Below are 19382 nucleotides of genomic sequence, written 5' to 3' on the forward strand. Positions count from 1 at the left end.
CCGCTCTATGTGACAAATTCCTTTCACATTTGAAATGCCTTCTAAATATGCACCTAATCAAAAACGAACTCGGTGGTTTCATGGTTTATCAAAGAGACATTGTAAAAAGCCAGATCCGAAACAAAGGGCTGAAAAAACTTCTGTTCCAAACTATTATTCTTCAAGACAATGTGCAAACGGCACGGGACTGCGCTCGGAGTCGTGCTGGAGCAAAAATGAAAAAGCAAACCAATTTTAAGTTGACATAGTGTATTGTGAATTACTTTCTCAGCTTTTCTACATCTAAGATAGCGTGAAATGATCTGCCGTACAGCAAAACAGTTTAATATACAATTGATTACAGAGCCGTAGTAACGAGTCAAGAGATAATACGCGTTTTATCTATATACATATAGAGCTTAATATTTCACAGATACAACTTTTGTCCGTTTCAGTTTGTGAACGAAGCAGAGTATGTACAGCGAGGCCATGCGAGGAAGCCCCGGCCCCGCACAGCCCCGGCAGAAGCCGCAGCTTCTCCCAGCGTGGGTGTAAACAGACCCGTTCTCTCTCTTTCTGCAAGAAGGTTGGGGAGACGGTAGCGGGAACAGGGGCTGCGCTGGGTGGGACAGAAAGGAAACATAGGTATCATGAAGAAACAACTTCCAGCTAGCCTGGAGACATTAAAAAGTTTTAATTTGCCCTTTTAGGTTTTTTCTCAACTGGAAACTTTTCTTGATTAATGTTTCAATTCATAAATCCGTAATTTTTCAGTAATGTTCTCAATTAACACTTTTGGTACAATCTCCACGTGTGCTTTGGCGAGGCCAGACAGCGCTGGCGTCCCGCAGTGCCGTGGCAGCAGGTTTCAAAGCACAGGGGCCGGTCGGGAGCCCGCGGTGCCCGGCTCACAGCCGCTCCGTACGCCAAAGCCAACCCCGCTCGGAGTTTCTCACTCCAAACCCAATTTCTCGCCGGCTGTTTGTCACCGGGTGCCGCAGCTCCTGCTGCACAGCGATGGCTTTTATAGGGCAGCGTGTGGGTGTTAATACTGTACAAACCCCGGCGGGACAGGATCCAACCCGCCACGCAGCCCGGCCACGGTCAGACAGCAGCGCCTCCATCTCTAGTGCATGTTTGTAACAACCACCTGAAATGTGCTCCTATCAAAATGTGAAATGAAACCAACAGGCCAGGAGGGAAGACGTATGGACAAAGGCACCCGCCAGGCGTGGGGCTGACCGTGGGGCAGCTCAGCGAACACAGAGCGAACCTCCCCAAAAGCGCAGCCGCGCTGTTCCCCGGGCACCGCGGCCCCTCGGCTGCTCCAGGGACACGCCGCTCCTTCCCAACTCACCATCCTTCCCGTCACCTACGTCCCGGCCTCCTCCATCTCGGTGCCGCGGGACCCAAACAGCCTGGGGGTGGGAAAGGAGGAATCCAGCCCCTCCGTCAGAAAAGACAACATTTTGTGCTAAGTTAAAAACACCGTTTCACAAAAGGAAGGAGCTTTTCCGAGCAATGCAATATACAAACCATCACACCAGCCCCGGGGGAGAGAGGTGACCTTCCTGAGAGCACATGGGGGGAGCCTGCCTGCCTGTTCCTGGGTAATTTGGTGAGGGCGGCCAAGGTCCTTAATGTTTTTGGATACTGCCACAGCCTCCTCGCAAACAGGAGACACTCGCCATTGAGCAGAAAAACATCCCAAATATTGAAACTGTTTTGTCTCTCAGCAGATGTTTGGAGTTGTTAAGGCTCTTGGCTTTAGAGAGTTCATTACTTTGGAAGTTTAAAGCTGTACTCGCAGTAGGGTATAACAAGTCAGTCTCAGCATATGTATATATCTAAACGTGGTCTCTAAAATCTAGAAGAAATGAAATTGGGGAGAGGGTTCCTCTGACAATTGCGGACTCCCGAACACACGAAGAGGAAGGTCTGATGGTGCCGGCGGGACTGTGCCGGTACCTGCGCGGTGGCCAAATCCCGGTCCTGGCAGCGGCGTAGGGCAGAGCACTGCAATACTGCAAACCCCCTCCTCTGGACAATTTCTAGGGCAACAGCAAGATGGAGTTATGCAGATAATAGTAAAAATAAATCACAAAGCTCTGGTCTCACTCGAATAAAGGCAAAGTTTCAAAGACACTAAAAAGGCATTATCCTGCTGGGCTCACTCGCAGATGTACCACACACTGCATTTTCACTGTCCTGGCCTTAAATCTTGAGCGATGAATTGATATAAACCATCTTTCAATTGCAAACGATTATTTAGCCAATGCATTAAGTTAGAAACAAGCAATGACATGAGTGACTAAGGGAGAAAAGAAGGAAAAACTCGAGGAAGTCGCTTTGACTAATCGAAAGATGACCTGAGAATCGATGCTCAAAGCAGGGAGGTGTGAGCGGCAGCACCGGACGCTCGGCTCTGACATCGCTGTGTGCTGCCGCTCACCACCGATGACCAATCGGTTAGAGGAGCACTGGTTAGAGCCAAGACTTAACATTTTAGTAAGTGTTCTCAGGCGTGACCTTCCCTGCAGTTCTTCAGATTCAGCAAACGCTGCAAATTCTGGAGATCAAAATACGTGTTGTTGCAGCGAGCCAGGAAACAGGGAGAGAACAGAACGAACCGCTAAGGGCTGAGACACGAGCAGCCGGCACAGCAGCCGCGGGGCCTTCCCACAGTGTAAAACACCAACGGCTCCTTCCTCCACACTGATTCCTGACTCGGAGACATGCGTGTGAAACAGCTGCTGGAAATGATGTTAAACATACTGCATCTGGACTCGTTAAATGTATTGCATCACCTCGGGCCGGGCAGCTTGGTTAGGCGAGCAAATATTTAGCAGCTAGAATAAGAGACCAGGGAAAAAAGCTTTAAATATCTTCTATTGATCTAATTTTTCCAAAATAATCTTCTTTCTCACAATCTAATGATGGCTTTCAAATGCAAGTAACAAATATTTCTATGCATGTCGCACAGCCACTTATCTCTGCTGCAGACAAGAACCTCAGCTTGTCCTAAAGACTCAAAAAGAGGTTTTAAGCAGGAAACTTTTTTCTTCCTATGAGAGCTTTACCCAGCGTCCATGAAGCACCTCAAACTCATCCCCACAGCACCACTTGAACTGAGCTGCTGTTGAGATAAAATACAATTCACTCCAATTTCAGTTTCTGCTTGCGCCTCTTCAGAGCCCCATGTTTGATTCTAAATAAACTTGAAAAAGACAAAGGTAATGAGCTCCTGGTGCCTGATTTCCACTGACAAAACTCCTCATCTCTCTGGACAGAGTTCAGAGGGTGGCGTTAAAGGAGATTTTAAAAAAGTCCATTTTAATGCTCCCTGATCCCACCACAGCAAACGTGCGCTGCTCAAAACCCGCCCCAACAGCAGCCAAGCAAAGACACCACACCTGGAAATTACAGATCAGCCTGAAAACCAATCCAAGGTCTTGTTTAATGTTCCCCTTCTCCTTCTGTCACTGATTCCAGACCTGGAAGCACACGCTATCGTACCGAGCGTCTCCCACGCCGTGTACGTTGGCACGGGGAGCCCAAACCTGCGTCAACCGCGCTGCCCTCCTGCAGGCCGCGGCCTTCCACCTCCGCCGTTCCCTTTACATTTTTGATGTATTTCACAGCCCTTAACTGAAAACCTTCATACCATCAAACCACTGAAATTAAAACTGGACAATGACAGCATCTTAAGGAATTAGCGTGTAGTGGTTACAATTTCTAACTTTTTTACAGGACTTTGCCAAATACGGTCGCCACTGCCTGCAGAAGACATTCTCAAAGTGAACAGCAATTCAGGTTTCCTCCTTAAATGCTGTCTCTCTAGAAATCCACACAAGGACTGCTACAGCCTGTGTAAAGAGATCAAAAGGAAAAGCTTTGGAGCAATTGACCTTTCCACCCAAAGTGAAGGTCTGCATCCCGCTGGCCACGTCTCAGGGTTACTCCAAGACCCCAACCTGGGCACTGACAGAGATGGAAGCGGGAGGATCCCTGCGCCTCTACCTTGACTGCTCTTTCCACATGAAAACCATTCTGCATTTACAGTCAAACCACCCCTGTGACACTTCAACAACTGGGAAAGACACATCAATAAATAATTACTGCATTTTTAGCACTTTTGTAATATTTAACTACAACAGGACTTGCTTCAGCAAATCCCAACACTGACAGCAAACACTGGTTTTACTTCTTACCCCCTTCAGCCTTTGCACACTTACTAAAACTCAGTGTAATTACAAGTTTTTCCTCTTTTGGTGTGATGAAAAAAATATTTTTTCCACAGAATTATTCAATTTAACTACTGGCACGTGCCTGTTGCTCCTCTTTATCTTCTGTCAAGCAGCTTAACATCGAACAGCAGAAAGCTACAGCGGTGACCGCACAAATGGACCAAGACACCAAACCAAACGAACTCTGTATTAGGAAGCAGAGAGAGACGCAAACAGCAGCGAGAGCAGCACGTGAAGCCCCGACCCGGCAGCAGCAGAGCCCAAGCGCTGCCGTGCGATGCCAAAGACACCGTTTGGCAAACCGAGGAGCCGGGAGGCAAGAACCACTCGCACGTCCCGTCCAGACCGCGCAGACTAGAGCACAGCAGGGAAGGAGGGAGAAAATGGACACGGTCCTTAAATTTGGCAAAAAAGCCCACCCCAAGCTGCACAGTTAAAAAGCTGATTGCATTATAACCAACCTCAGACGCTCTCAGCCTCCTGTGATGTTGCAAAATACAGACATGAAGTTAATAACTGCTGCCTTTGTTGTATTCGGAATTAAAGTTTTAGGAATGGGTTAGAGTTCGTCATTTAAAAATGCAAGATACCCTGGAAACTTGGCTCTTTAATCAAGAATAAGTCCTAATTTAGCTAAAAGCCAGTATGGGTACAGTGTTTGGTTTACAGCTCCTTTCATTTTTGCTCTGGGTGCCTCCTTTCTGTGTTTTAGCCCTGAAGTAAGAGTATCCAAATACTTACTGTTTTGCAAAGCCCTTGGGTATTCTCTCCTCTCCCTGCTCATCTGTCACCTCAAAAATCCCCCTGCACCTTGTATAGGGACCCGGCAGGGGCTGGACAGGCAGCGGCACGGTCCCGGTGCTCGCGGTACCTCCAGCGAATGGGAACAGCCCCGTATCCTCGGAAATAACAGGAAATCTGTTCTCTCAAAATCATAAATGCCAGAAGTAAATCAACGGGAATGCCATCGGCTTGTTTTTCAATGAGAAATCTGTCTCACAGAAGTAACTGGGAGAAAAACAAGCACTTTTGTGTGTTAGCAGCAGATTAAGACAACACTGCAGAAAATGTTCAGCACATTCCTCGTTACTCTGAGCTCCAGAGCCGCTCCTGCGAGGGAACTGTGGCACACGACAACACAGGGTTAGCAAATATTCAGCAATCGATCCCCCCTGCTCTGGATCATTTTTAAACTATCACTATTAAAACACCCTAAAAAAGGAAGCGCAGCAATGCACCGACTATTCCTGCAGAATACGATTCCAGGTACCCAGCCAACTCCTGAACTTTTACACGGCGTCTGAATTGTGCTGGTACTAACAGAACAAGCACAAACGGTATTTTAATGAAATGAACTTTGATCAAGGCCTCCCACAAGCACACACGTGTCACAGCTGCAGAGAGGAATGCGGAACCGCACAGCGCCATTAAAAACGCCTCCAGAGTAATTTTTCCGAGCACTGGGACATCTTTTCAAAGGCATAAAGGGAAGGTGTAAAGGTTCAGCTCCCACTGTTTTACAATAGGAAACAAGTATCTCCTTGCTTCTTGTGCCTGGGAAAATCTCACTGTCTAAGCGGTACATTGAGAGCTTAGATTCTGATTTTGTTAGATTAAAGAAGAGATTTAAAAGCTCCGAAAGCAGACCTGCAGTCCCAGCTGTCGAACGCTCGCTGCTGTCCTGTTGGCCGTAAGCACACAGGGCTACCACTAGTTACTGAGTCTTCACGACTCTTTTCCCAGGTTCAGAGTTAAGGCAGAGTAACGGCGCCGGCAGCTCCCAGAGCAGACAACAGCCCTTGATTTCAGAGTCCGCTAATACTGCTGTCTCCAGTCATTTTATTTGCTTAGTGCCAACAAAGAAGAGGCCCTGGTATTTTATTCTTTTTTTTTGGTATTCTAACGTTACCAGAAAACCAACAATACTCCCCGCAGCACCATACCATGACAGCATGGGAGCGTTACTGACTTTATAGACCGGAGGATGAGGCGGTTTTGTATTCCCGCAGTGCATTGCTCAAATAATGCAAAGGAAGGCGCTCTGGGTGCAGGGCCTTACTCCAGCACCTTCTCCATTCGGGTTCAGTCACCGGTGCAAACCTCCCGCGGGACGCGGGGCTGCTGCGGGGGGAGGTTCAGTTAACGTGCAGCATCTCATGTGAGAGAGAAGCCGCCACATCTCCACCGAATTCCACCAGCAGCTGATCAATGAGAGAGAAATGCTGGGTAGAGTTGCCTATAAAACTGGGAGAAAGAAGTGAAAGGGAGACTGGAGACACTAATATAACACTAGAAGGCATGTAAACAATTCTGGACCACGTTAACTCCTCTACTGTAAGAAAAGAAATACTGACATACACTTAACTGAAACAAGAACCCTAAAAATGGTTTCAAGAATACATTCTTCAGATGCAAGAGGTATTTGCAGAGTTATACTACCTGAAAGTTGGAAGTGCAACCCACTACGGGGAGAGGGACAGAGGGGACAAGTTTTCATCTACAGAGAAGGAAGGCTGCTGTAAAACTGTGCACTAATGCAAACTTTATATTGTGGCTTGTCAGGAATAGCCCCCAAACAGGCTACAGCATCTGTGGCAGAACGGTATGGGGACGAGTATCCCCTGTTCTTTTGTGTGCTGGCAGACTGAGCAAATAAGATTAATTTTAAATAGCTTGTCTATCAAATGCAATTTAGACACACATGAACAGCAGCTTCTGTGAGAACAGTGCGCAGAGTCTTGTTGAAGTAACTGAAATCCAGAAATCTCACAGATTTACACTTGACAAAGGCTTCAAGGGCTCCATGCTGACCGTGGAGTGTAGAGGGATCTGAAATAGCTGCATAGGAACTTCACAACGTACGTATTTATTACTCAAACTCCAAGAGTCACATGGGGAATAAAAAGAAGCATCAATATATTCTGACTTTAGTCCAGGTGGAAAGAAGTAAACCCCACACCAACAGACAGACAGCCCAGCATTGCCTTTCACCAGCTCTTCCCTGACTAACGAACTTACTTGGGGCAGAAAAATTCTTTCATTTTATTTGCTGTCACAAGGAATTAATTGAGCTGGGACAGTCGAATAATTAATATCATCCAAAGCAGAGCGTCAAACGTAAGTGACTGGCGATGGAAGCGTGCAGAGGGCAGACGGTGCAGCCCGAGGCGCCCACCTGCAGGTCCCTCTGTGCTCCCGCGGGTCTCCGGTCCCAGGGACCTGCACAGAGTCACCTGCAGGACTGGGAAATTATTGTGCTTCTCAGCTCACTAAAAGGACTCTTTTCCCTATTCCTGCTTTCAGTGGCACGCAGGGAGCACGCTGTTTTATTCCCTGCTGCAAAAGCACAGTGTAGGGGGAAAAATCCTGAAAAATATTGTGCAGCACCATTGATCAGTACAGAGGGAAGCTGGGATACTCAATTGCGTTTGGTAGCTTTGGAAGTTTCACCAGTTTTGAAACAAATATTGCCTAGGTAACATCCTCACAGTGGTTGGTAGTTCAAAGAGGCTGAAACACCACCTTATCACTCTTATTAAACCAATTAACAATTCGTCTCTCCTGATCCCTTTCGCACACGCACACAAAAACCCCCAAACAAAATAAAACCAGGAATAAAATAAATAAATAAATAAAGGCATTCCCCAAACATTTATTTTGCTTTTCTCTCTCTCTCTCAAATCAGACCAGCATAGAGACACCAACTTCACCTACCTTCATAAATTTCGCTAGGGTACGGAGTAACACGAAACTGCTTTAGACTCGTAAGACCTGAATTGTAACACTCTCATGGTCACTCATCTGCTTCTGGAAACCTGTCCTGAGAGCTGGTGAAGTCCAAACCCTTTTTCCATTCCCACATATCAGTAACTCATTGGCTATATGGAAAAGAAGTGTATCCAAAGCACACAATGGCACATTAAGGTTGAAGAAAGCATTGGTAAAGAAGAATAAAATTACAGCAGTTGTTCAGCCTACTCTAACTAAATGTTGAGCCACTGCAGACGTCCTCCTCCAGCCCAACACAAAGTCAAATTGTGTCACCCCCTTGCCAAGACATTCTTTTGTGGTACGTTACTGGCACTTTATGTCAGTCTCATATGGTAGATACATGCACATTTGTTTACATACAAAAGGTCTGATAACAGTAAAACATTGTTCAGAGAGATATAAAAAACCTAAGGAGTTGCATTAGCCAAAAAAAGTATTTTGTGAGAAACAACAATAAAAATGATATAACCACAGCTTTCTTTTTTTTAAAATTAGATAAATACCCAAAGCTATGATTTCACTTGGGGCCTCTGTACCTCAACAGGGAGTCCAATGGAGTATATCTGAAGGCACTTAATATCCTCTACTCAGCTGTAAGATGGTTGCACAGGGAGCTGGGGAGTTTGGGATGTGATTTGGGGCATGGAGGAGAGAGATGGATGAAAACACCCCTGAAGAGCTGTGATCCACACAGCAGCAGGCGCTGAAATGAAAACAAACGTACAACCCAGGTGTTGAGAAGGTCTCTCTTGAAAAAGGAAACTGCCAATTGCAAAATGTCTTTGTGTTTCTATTGACAGAGCACTTCATGCAACTCTGACAGTGCATCATACACTCTTAGAGATATTTAGCTTTGTCAGTTCATTGACCTCCTCAGTTCCCGCTTCCTCACAGTCAGTCTTCTCTGTGGCTGTGCCAAACCTGCACCTCTCCTCTGCTCTCACTGTGTCTTTCTGGAGCTTCTTGGTGGAAGGAAGGATGTCCTTGGTTTCTGAGTTATCTGTGCCATGGGCTGTCTTTTCAGAATTCTGTACAGAAGGCACCAGGTTGGCAATCTCATCCGTCGGAGATCGCCCAATGCTGCCATCCACTTGAACCCGAATGTCTGGAGATATAGACAACTGGTGATGCGGCACGATCCCGTTGTCCATGCATTTTGGGTAAAGGTAGGTCTTCATCTGACCTTTCCCCTTCACATTGACTGTCCCCCTGTAGTCAAAGTCATACCCCATCTTGTTGAGGATGCGATAGCTCTCCTCACTCACCTGTATACGACACTCGACGCCAGTGGTGTCCATTCTGCTAGCAATGTTCACAGTGTCACCCCAAATGTCATACAACAACTTGGTGGTGCCAATGACCCCGGCAGTGAGGGGGCCATGGTTAAAGCCAATCCTAAGTTTAAAATTAAACCATAGCATGTTGTTGTTGAAGTCATCCACCACTCGCATCATTTCTTTGGCAAATTCAAAAAGGGTCTGCAGATGTCCATGGGGATGGTTGCTGTCCTGACACTGCGAGGGGTTCAGTCCTGAAGCGGCCATGTAGGTTGCCCCAATTGTTTTGATTTTCTCGATGCTGCTGTAATGCGGTTTGCTTAGAAGCTCATCAAAATCCCCAATCAGTTCATTCAGGACTCTGTAGCACTCTTTGCCTCCCTCATAGTTCTCCTCGTAGAACTCGCTGAAGTTCACAATACTTGCAAAGATTACTCCGCCGCTGTCGTGGTTTTTGGAATAGCTCTGGGAAACCTTCAGCTGCTCAGCCACGTGGTACGGAATAATATTCCTCAGCAACCAGTCAGCTTGATCCCTCATGCTCTGAATTTTGGTGCGATGAAGATCAGCCTCCACATCTCCATGGTAGTGGAGACGGTAACTGACCTCAAACTCTCGATTCAGGAACCAAACCAGGAGGAGCAGAAGGAAGGAAACCAAAATTACTTCCTGACCGATTAGGTCTGCCGGCCTCTTCGTGTCATATGGCACCGAACTGTTGCATGGGCTTCTTCTGGAGCTGGAAGCAGAAGAAAGGGAAGAACATGAAAGGTGCATTTAAAACTACAGAGTTAGGGCACTGTTGTTTCTGCTCCACTGTTAGAAATCCTCTTCTAGAAAAAAGTGTAGGAAGTGTATGTAACATACTAAAATATAAAATAGGCTTTGACAATTTCATCTGCTGTTAGGCGTGCTAAAGAATTAATTTAATTCTTAAATTCAGTGAGTGCTTCCTTAAAGGGATATCATGAGGTTCAGCAACACAGAAATTGCCCAGCCTTTATGGAAGCCCTATTTTCAGGACTTCAGCAAGGGAACGGTTTTCATTATTTCTAAATATATAACTAAAAGCACCACATGTAAATATGTATATAAAAATGCTTAATAATGCCTGTGCGTGTATTTAGATATATGTGTGCACATGTATATCTGTACAGGAGGGGTGTGTATGTAAGTTTTGTAGAGTTCAACTTTTTTTTGTATTACTTCCAATACTCAGAAGCATCTGCTTTATATACTTGTAGCACTTTTCCCTTGTCTCCTCATCAAAGACCAGTAACTTTTGCAGTGGGCCTTAAATGTTAACACAGGAAGGTTCTGGAAGAAGATAACCCTGTACAAGACACTTGATGGAGAACTGCATGCCTCCTGCTTGAAAGCAGAGAATATGGGGCTCCGGGTTGACATCTTTTGTACATTATAACCACTGAAGCTTTTTATGGTGGAGACAGAAAGTTTCTCAATGTGCCAAGATTAACAACAAAAAAGCCAGTCATGTCTCGCATACATGGAGAGTAGTATTTCAAATCCTTCTGACAATTCGTTGACTGCCTGTGCAGATTATGAAGCACTGAGGGCGGATGCTTCTGGTGCCAAACCACCCTTAACAAGGAGACATCTGCATCCCACAATCTCCACTTTCTGGAGAGATGGAAAGACACCAGTTTAATCTCAGAAGACACCACCTATGAAATCCTGGAAACTAAGTCTAAACCCAGACAGATTGGCATGCAGCGATTGCTGAAGTCACTTAACTGCTGTTTTTCCTATGAAATTATGCCAAAGCTTAAGACTTGATATGAGCAGACACATGCTGAAGTTTTTCCAAGTTAAGAGATGGTTTGATGAGGGAAAGCGTCACTTCAACCCTTCTCCTTGAAAAGCAGAAAGGCAATGTGTGTTTCAGTGTCTGTCTGTATTTCTCTTATGAAGGTATGTTGTCAAAGAGATAGAACTCGAAGCACAACTGTGGCAATAGCTTGAGAAAACTAAATTTTTCTTCTGTATTTCTAAGTTAAATTTCATGTCCATAGGGGACGACATTCCACTTCTAAACCAGAAGTAGACATTTTAGCAACTGAGCTATATTATGGACCCAGCTTCTTTTTCTGAATGTTCATTCTCAAATATTTGATTGACAGAAAAGCATGATGAAGCAAAACCATACACAGTTGTGAAACAGATGAATGTGCACAATCTCTGAAAAATATTTGTATGTGCCACAGTCTTTCTTTGCATCTAACCAGCTTTTATCATAGTAAGCCTACAGGAGAAAAAGTTTCCCGTAAGTAAAATATTTACAATAGAGAGCTTACAGGTTGAATTGCAAATTAAAGCTAAGACTGCATATTATGTTGGAAATCACTCTTTTTGCTTTCAAATAAACAAATATACTTCTCCCAGGAGAAGCAGAAATATATTCATTTTATCGGTTTGATATTAAAAAAACATGATGGAAGAATGAAAGGGAGCACTTACTCCCAACTCACAGAGTAGGTCCCTACAATCAAGTTCCTGTAATTGCTGGTGTGTTGCTATACTAAGACTCCTTCCTTTCTCCCTTTTCTCAACAGAACCTCTCTTATGAATCTACTCATTTTCTCCCTAGAAAGACAAGACAGAGACTAAGACAAAGGCCAAGTTATTAATGACTAGAATGGCAACAATCCCTGAAATACAAGCTTGCTACCTATTTTGCCGGTGGCAGAATATCCTCCCAGTTTGATGGACTTATAGAATAAAATTAGGGGAGGATAAGTAAGAGAAAAGCTCTTAAGAGAATAAACAAGGCTGGAGAAGGTGAGGAATTAATCTGAATTAAGGAGCACAACTCAGATTCTTTTCAGACCAGTTCCTTGTTTTCCGTTATCTGTGGGAAGAGATCTGCCAGAGGATCCGAGCAATGACATGTTACTCCTTTGAGAGTACGAGTTTGATACAGATAATCTGCTCTAGCATCAGACATCCCTGCCACAGGGATTTAAGTCATTAAAGGCTTTTTATTTACAGCATATTGTACAAAATACTCCTCAAAGTACTTTAATCCCCCCCAAATGAATCAGGGAAGCACCACAAGTTTTAAGTCTCACAAAGTGGCTCGTGTCAAATGCAAGATCTGCCTTTTGAGAAAAACCTGCTGGCTCCCATTCACCGCTCCTGAAGTACCAGCATCTGCGAGCTCTCCATCACCTCCTCACGCGCTGACCCTGTTTCCCACGTGGGCGCACAACCTCAGAGATCTGCATGTGAACCGAGTGACTCACTCGCAAGCTGACCTGATTTCATTAATAAGGTAATGGGTTAGTATCTCGAAAAAGAAGGTGCGGTATCTTTTCCAGAGCGTGGAGTCTTGATCACAATGTGACTGCTACAAGCTTTAGTACAAAAAGCCACAATACCAGCCTGAAGGAGAGAGCAATTGCATCTTAATTGAAAATCAAATTTCTGGATGCTGCAGCAACAAGGTCACAGGACCTATAGGACTATAAATCATCTTACACAGTCAGTTAGCAAAGATGACCTGAAACTGCCCTTTGGGGTGAAAAGAAGAATCACCACCCCACAGCTATAACAGAAAGGATCATAGACACCCACATCTTTTTAAGCTTTACTTTTTATAAGGTGCTGCAGCAGAACACTGATTTTAAAAATAATTCCAATTGAAATCTTAAGTTAACAATGTTCCTTTGACTCAAACTGGTGAAGTGCTTCCTGGCACAGACACTGAACTATTAACTTGGCATCTTCATCCAGGCTGTGTGTTGAATATGGAGCAAGTGAGAGCTCTGGAGATAGAATCTCCTTTGGCTTGACCACAAATCATCAAGATAATGGCTTTCCACTCAAAGATTTTTGGAAAGCCATTTTGCTTCTGAGCCAGTAACCTATGTTTGGATTTGGATATCTTGCTATATTTAAAGAGGATGCGTGCCTCCTAAATCTTAAAAAGGAATGCAATGGTGGAACAGTGTGGCAAGGGGAAATCAAACTGCTGCTTTCGATGAAGAACATACAGTGGATGCACATAAAAAAGCCCCTGTCATCAAGTGAGTTCGGTCTTCCACCTCAAGTGGCCCATCGCTGCTCCTCCACTCACCAACCAGAACATGAAACACCCTGCCTGCTCTAAGATAAGAAATGGATGAAAACAAAAAATATTTCCTGCTTAAAAGACAAAGTTTAAAGAACTGGTCTGTCTGGAAAACAAGGCAAGTTCCATATTTTGATTTATTGAGCATAGTGCGGACAGCCCAGAGGTGAACTGTGTGCTACGACTCCATCGCCATCACTAGCATCTCTCTTCCCATGCAACATTAATTATTATCTCAACTCTTGATCAAGGAAAGGGAATAACCTCATTAAATGCATGCAAAACAAGTAAGTTTGTTTGGCCCTCTTAGAACACAGGAAAAGCTCTCGTGCTGACTGGGGTGAGGAAGGAACCATTTTATTTATCTCACTGAGAAAAGAACAGCAAAAAAGTTTGTTAGGATAAGGGAGCTTCAACTTTTTATGAGTCCATCACCAGGAAAAAGGGGAAATTCTGCACAGAACTCTAGAACTCTGGTATTCAACAATGTACATTACAAGAGCCATGAAAAGAGAAGCCAAATTCTCTTGCAAATTGATGGTAGAAGCGGAATAGGAATAACTATCTTAACTTTCAACACACAGAAGCATTGTGTTAATTTGTGTGCCTGGGCAGCTTCAGCTCAGTGGAGCCCGGACTGGTAACAACGATCCTGCTGGACAGACACAGCTCTGCAAAACACAGCGGCAGGGACCAGCCAACCTGGCCAAACCGCTGCAGAAAAGGCAGCGCTATGTAGCATTGACTCATGCACAATACACATGCATTTTTCCCCCCAAGAGTGATGAGCAAAGCACAAATCTGTACATTTCACGATAAAAAGTTTAAAATGAAGTTTAGAAATGTTTAATGAGCCAGACGTTTTGGTCACTGCCTTATTTGGTATTTAAAGCACAAACTCGCATTTGCAAAGCAGGCAGAGCGTGTTCCACGCCTGTTTGCAATAACATCTTCTGCATGGTTTGGTTTGTTATCTGCTTTTACCTTTATTTGGCCTGAATTAGAAGTTATATATTTATAGAAGAAAAATACTTGCATACAAGCAATGCTTGATTAGCTATTTTTTTTGCCAGATTTCTAATACGTGATGATGTAGAAATAGTAACTGACTGGAAGACTGGGTTGTCAATTATTTAAGGCAGAATGAATTACTTATTAGTGATCAGCAGCTGGTCAGGAGCCTCCTAAGCTGCTGTCAGTGCCGGGCAAGACAGTCGTAATTCTGAGCAACACAAAAGCTTCAGTGATTTCACAAACTAATAATAAACCACCTAAAGGTCCAAACTCAGGCTAATCCTAACACATTACTTCCAGTGATCACCACGCTTTAATATTTTGTACGTTGCCTTTTCAACAGATTCCTTTTGGTGGTTTAGTTTACAAAAAGAAAAATAAATCAAGCCACATCTATTCTTTTGGCTTTAACTCTCCATTGTAGATTTAGTGAACTGGGATTCTGCTATGAAAATGAAGTTATCTTTCATGAATCAAAGCCACACAAAAAGGAAAACCCATGTAGAAATAAAATAAAATTAAAAAAATAAACCCAAACCAAACAACCCAAAACCTAACATTGTAGTAAGTGCTAACTTCTTTGTGAATAAATATCTGACATGAAAACACAGTAACCATCTTTGTGACTTAAAATCCATGTGTCTTCTCAACTACCAGAGCATTCATGTAGATGACATTTTTTAAAAAGTAGTTCTGTTTGGATACATGCTACCAGGAACAGAAACGTGCTCCTGAATACACATTTGTTTAGATGAATTATTAAGTCACGTGTTCACAAGGTCATTAGTTCAGTCAAGTGCAACATTGCCCCAGTATTGCTCCCAAATCTGTAATCAGCAAATACATACTTTTCTAATAGCAAAGATCAATAAAACAACTGAAATAATCAATAAAACCAAACGCCACGCAGGCTGCCCTCACAGCCGGCTCCTGCAGCTCCTCTGCCCCAGGGAATTCCCAGCGGTGGATACCATCCAACTCAGCACACTCCTGGATGGTGCAGATCAGCCAGGGAAATCCAATAAATAGCTCCTGATGAACAGACAACGCTTTAAAAACTTCTACCACTAGAAAAAAAACCAGATGCTATTTTATATAGCTTCTCCATGGTCCTATTTCCTAGAAATCCAATTTAAAAAGATAATAGTATTACACAACTCTGACTGCAGCGTCAGCGCTCTGATGATTTTTGGTCGTACCCAAGTTCTCTGTAAAGGAAATTACACACACAAGGAGCTTAAACACAACTTGCTGAACCAATTTGTTGAACTCCCAAGCGTATTACTGCAGATGCAAAGTTTTGCTACATATAATTGACTGAAAATGCTTCTATCCATAAAGATGGTAATTTTATATACAGCTTACCTAACGTTCTGCGCCAAATCTAGATGAAGAGTTTCCATGGAGCTGAAATAAAAAAGTATTGATATCAGAAGGAAAGTTAAAGCAATAAACAAAGCATCCTGCCAGAATTTCAGTTCGCATTTTAAACTTTTCTATGATGTAGACTGTAGGACCAATAATTGCATTCCACACTTCATCAGCTTCAGACAAACTCTGAACGTGACTTATCCTCATTTTTTGCTTGGAAGAAGCAACCAGTCAGGCAGATGCAAACACCTCTAATGGGTAACTGATGATAATGCAGTCAAGATGATGCCTGGAACGAGTAATTGTTAAACAATCCAATCTTACCTTGGCAATGTGGAAAAGCAATTTCAGAACCCTAAATCCCAGTTATGCCTTCATCTTATCTGACCACACAATACAAGGATCAAAACAACACCACCCAAAAAACAGTAACAAAAAACCCCACAAAAAACAACAACAAACCAAACAAAAAACCTCCCCAAACAAACAAAAAGCCAAACAAACATAGAGCCTATTTCTGAAAATGCCACTACAGAAAATAAGTAAGTAGTTCAGGCAATTTTTGTGTTTACAAATTTACAGTTTCTCCACGACAATCAAGTATCACAACTCCCAGGATTAGTTACTTCTGGAAAAAAGAAGTAAAGAAATCTGCAGAATGGATTTGCCTGTGATGCGCACTGAGCTGCAGCTCTCACTGCGACAAAAACCATTATCCAGACTAATGATAAGAGAGGAGTAAAAAAGCTGTTATTAACAAACAAAAATTATGGGTCTCACTAATTCAACCCGCATTATTTTTGTTCATGATCAATTCTATAAGTCACTTTTTCACATCTGCAGTTTAAATGTTTACTTTAAAAAGACTAAATAACAACATACTCCAAGATTTCTCTATTTCGCCCATTAATGGTCGCTGCTGTTCAAACCACAGGTGAAAATGTGCTATCATTAGCAAAATTGCTATAGATAATATTTCTTTAACATTCATGCCATCCTTTTAGTAGTCAGTGAAACCTGATGCTATGAACCGATACAATAGCAAGGTCTCCACCTCTGTGCTCAGGAACAGCCTTTCCCGGTCCCTTAAAAATGCAGGGAAAATCCCGAGTTTTGCGTCTCCCTTTCTGCACAATGTCTTAATGCAGAGCTTATGCACAAGCCGATTTAGTAATCACACATATCATTTGTTCTACAAGGAATAATAATAATAAGGAATAGGAGGAATAGTAAGGAATTAAGAGTTACAATTATGACACCAAACCTCCTGATTGTTCTCTAATAAACCGCCTTCGACATGGACATGTGGAGGTTGGTTCAGTTGCTCAGGAAATGTCAACTGTGACACCTTTGTCATGCTTTGCCTGGGCTGCTTGCCTTTGTACGAAGGCTTTTGGTACCACAAATATATGATATTAACCTATTTTAAAAGCCTCTGCCATGAACCAGCATCTTGTGATGCTCCACACAGATGCTCTAGTGTAGCTTACGGTAGGTTAACGAGCAACAAGATCCCCCGTTTGGGGGGAATGATGGAGGAGCAGCCAGGGAGTGAAGAACTGGCATCAAGGGTTTGCTCTTCATAAACTTCCCCAAAAAAACAAACCTGGGGCTGAATTCTCAATGAGGCGGGTGGTTGGACAGTGAGTGTCAGTGTCACAGGGGAAAAAGGCAAGGGATGGAAAGTCAGTGTTGTTACTGGGGGAGGATCTGTTAGTGCGCCGGAGCGGAGACGATGTTAGGTAAGCTGGACAACTGAAACCAAAGGGACAAATCAAAGAGAAGGCATCCAGAAACTAAACACTACATCCCTGCACTGAAGCCAGAAAGAACTGCCCTGCACTCGGTGCCCGAGCGCTCTGCAAAGAGACAAAAAAGGGATTTGTCTTCACTCTAATAAGATCTAGAAACCACTTGTCAGCTGACTCTGGTTCCAAGTTATTTTTTCCCAGGGAAAGACTTTCTTTTGACATCCTTGCAGCCACTTCCACCCGTGAACAGGTATAAGGAGTGATTATTATTCTCCTTGTCCTTTTTTTTCTATCAATTAGACCAAGACTAAAAGAGACCATTGAAGATACCTGAGGAGGGGATTAAAAGCTAAATAATCACACAAAACCTGTACCTGCAAACTCTTTGGTTTGTTTGGGGTTTTTTCATGTTTTTCACTGTAGATTCAGCAGGCCTGAGGAAGGGCTTTTGATAAGAACTAGAATAATCCAGCTTAAGAAGTCCTTGCAAAATCCACACCATAGTAAGAGTGCTAAAGGTTATGAGGCTTCTTAAGCTGTGGAGAAGCGCAAGTTGATTATAAAATTTTGACGATAGGAGTGGATGGCTGCAAGGACTCCCCTGACTCTCTTGGCAAGAAAATAGAAGGAGAATCCTGCAAACAAATTCTCCTATGGGGAAAATTGGTTATTAGAGGAAAAACTGAAAAGCCTTAAGGTTATTGCACAGAAATGGCATTAACTTGATTCCTCTGGTTACTGTCTTGCAGCGTCCTTTGAAGAGGCAGGAAAGGGAGAAAGGAAACAGGGTATTAGAATCCTATTAAATCTAAGCACCCGCTTTCCACAGTGGAAAACTCCTTGAGGAAGTAGGTAGAAGATTCATGGTTCTTAAGGGCAAAAATAAATCCAGAGGGTTGTGTGGGAACAACTGGGCTCTCTGGCACCATCAAATGCCTCAGAAATTTCTTTATAAAATAGATTTCAAATAAATCGTGAAAGACAATTCTATGAGTCTGATAAGCTTGTCTTAGAAACACATCTGTTGAGGACAGTGTGATTTCAAGACAGATTACAGAATCAGGCCCCTCAGATATCATCCTGAAATCCTTAAAAAAATGCAGAATTCTTCCCAAATCAAATTATGAAGTTTTAGACGCTGGAGAGATTCATGGCAGATACTAAAATCCCATGCATTAGACCCTCACTTCACTGGCGGAGAAAACTAAGTTAGTTCATCCAAAGTGCGGTCTCCGAGTGCTGAGGCGCGATGCTCACCTGTCCGGACACAAGGAGACGTAGAGCAGGACGAGCAGCACTGCTCCTACCACGGTTGCCAGCAGCGATCGCATCCAGGAGCTCAGCTGGCAGAAGTTACAGTACTGCACAATGGTGATGAGAATCGCGCAACACATGAACATGGTGTACTGCAACAAAGAGAGAGAGCGGGGTTAGCGTCTTCTTGCTGGCTGGAGCCCTTCTGCATATATACACCAGTGTAAATTAAAGAATCTGTGATACAGAGGAGAAAGATCTAATTTCGTCTGTATTCTATGCAGTCAGTAATCCCCCACAGTGTCTGTGCCAGGAGACGGCACTTGAAGATGGAGATCTACCCTTCAAAGAGCAAGGAAACTTTTAGCACAGGTAGTTTGTCACAATTTTCCCTAGATGGAGTGTTTTATTACCGCATTGCACAACCGTTATTTCAGGAACTTTCAATACCTTCAGCTTACCTTTGCAAAAAACTCAGGACCGCCTCTTATTAAGAAAAAAAAAAAAAAAAGAAAAAAGTAGATAGAAAGGAAAAAAAAAGAAAAAATAAGAAAGAAAAGAAAAAAGAAAATAAGAAAAAAGAGAATAAAAGGTAAACATTTCTGGCATTTCTGGTAATCTCATTTGC

At 43.4% G+C, this 19382-nt stretch overlaps 1 protein-coding gene across 2 annotated transcripts in view; it reads right to left on the reverse strand.

Moving 5' to 3' along the window:
* Nucleotides 1-232: 232 nt before the first annotated feature.
* The window catches only part of ADCY9 (adenylate cyclase 9), a 90933-nt gene continuing 71783 nt past the window's right edge, over nucleotides 233-19382 (reverse strand). For both annotated transcript variants that reach the window (XM_065030843.1, XM_005505623.3), the window contains 3 exons: nucleotides 18758-18906; nucleotides 15744-15785; nucleotides 233-10013 (listed from right to left, as the gene is read on the reverse strand). In XM_065030843.1, the coding sequence (XP_064886915.1) occupies nucleotides 8825-10013; nucleotides 15744-15785; nucleotides 18758-18906 (1380 nt within the window). In that variant the 3' untranslated portion in view covers nucleotides 233-8824. The remainder of the gene's footprint in view (nucleotides 10014-15743; nucleotides 15786-18757; nucleotides 18907-19382) is intronic.

Source organism: Columba livia, chromosome 15 (assembly GCF_036013475.1).
Source record: "Columba livia isolate bColLiv1 breed racing homer chromosome 15, bColLiv1.pat.W.v2, whole genome shotgun sequence".
NCBI classification, from domain to species: Eukaryota; Metazoa; Chordata; class Aves; order Columbiformes; family Columbidae; genus Columba; species Columba livia.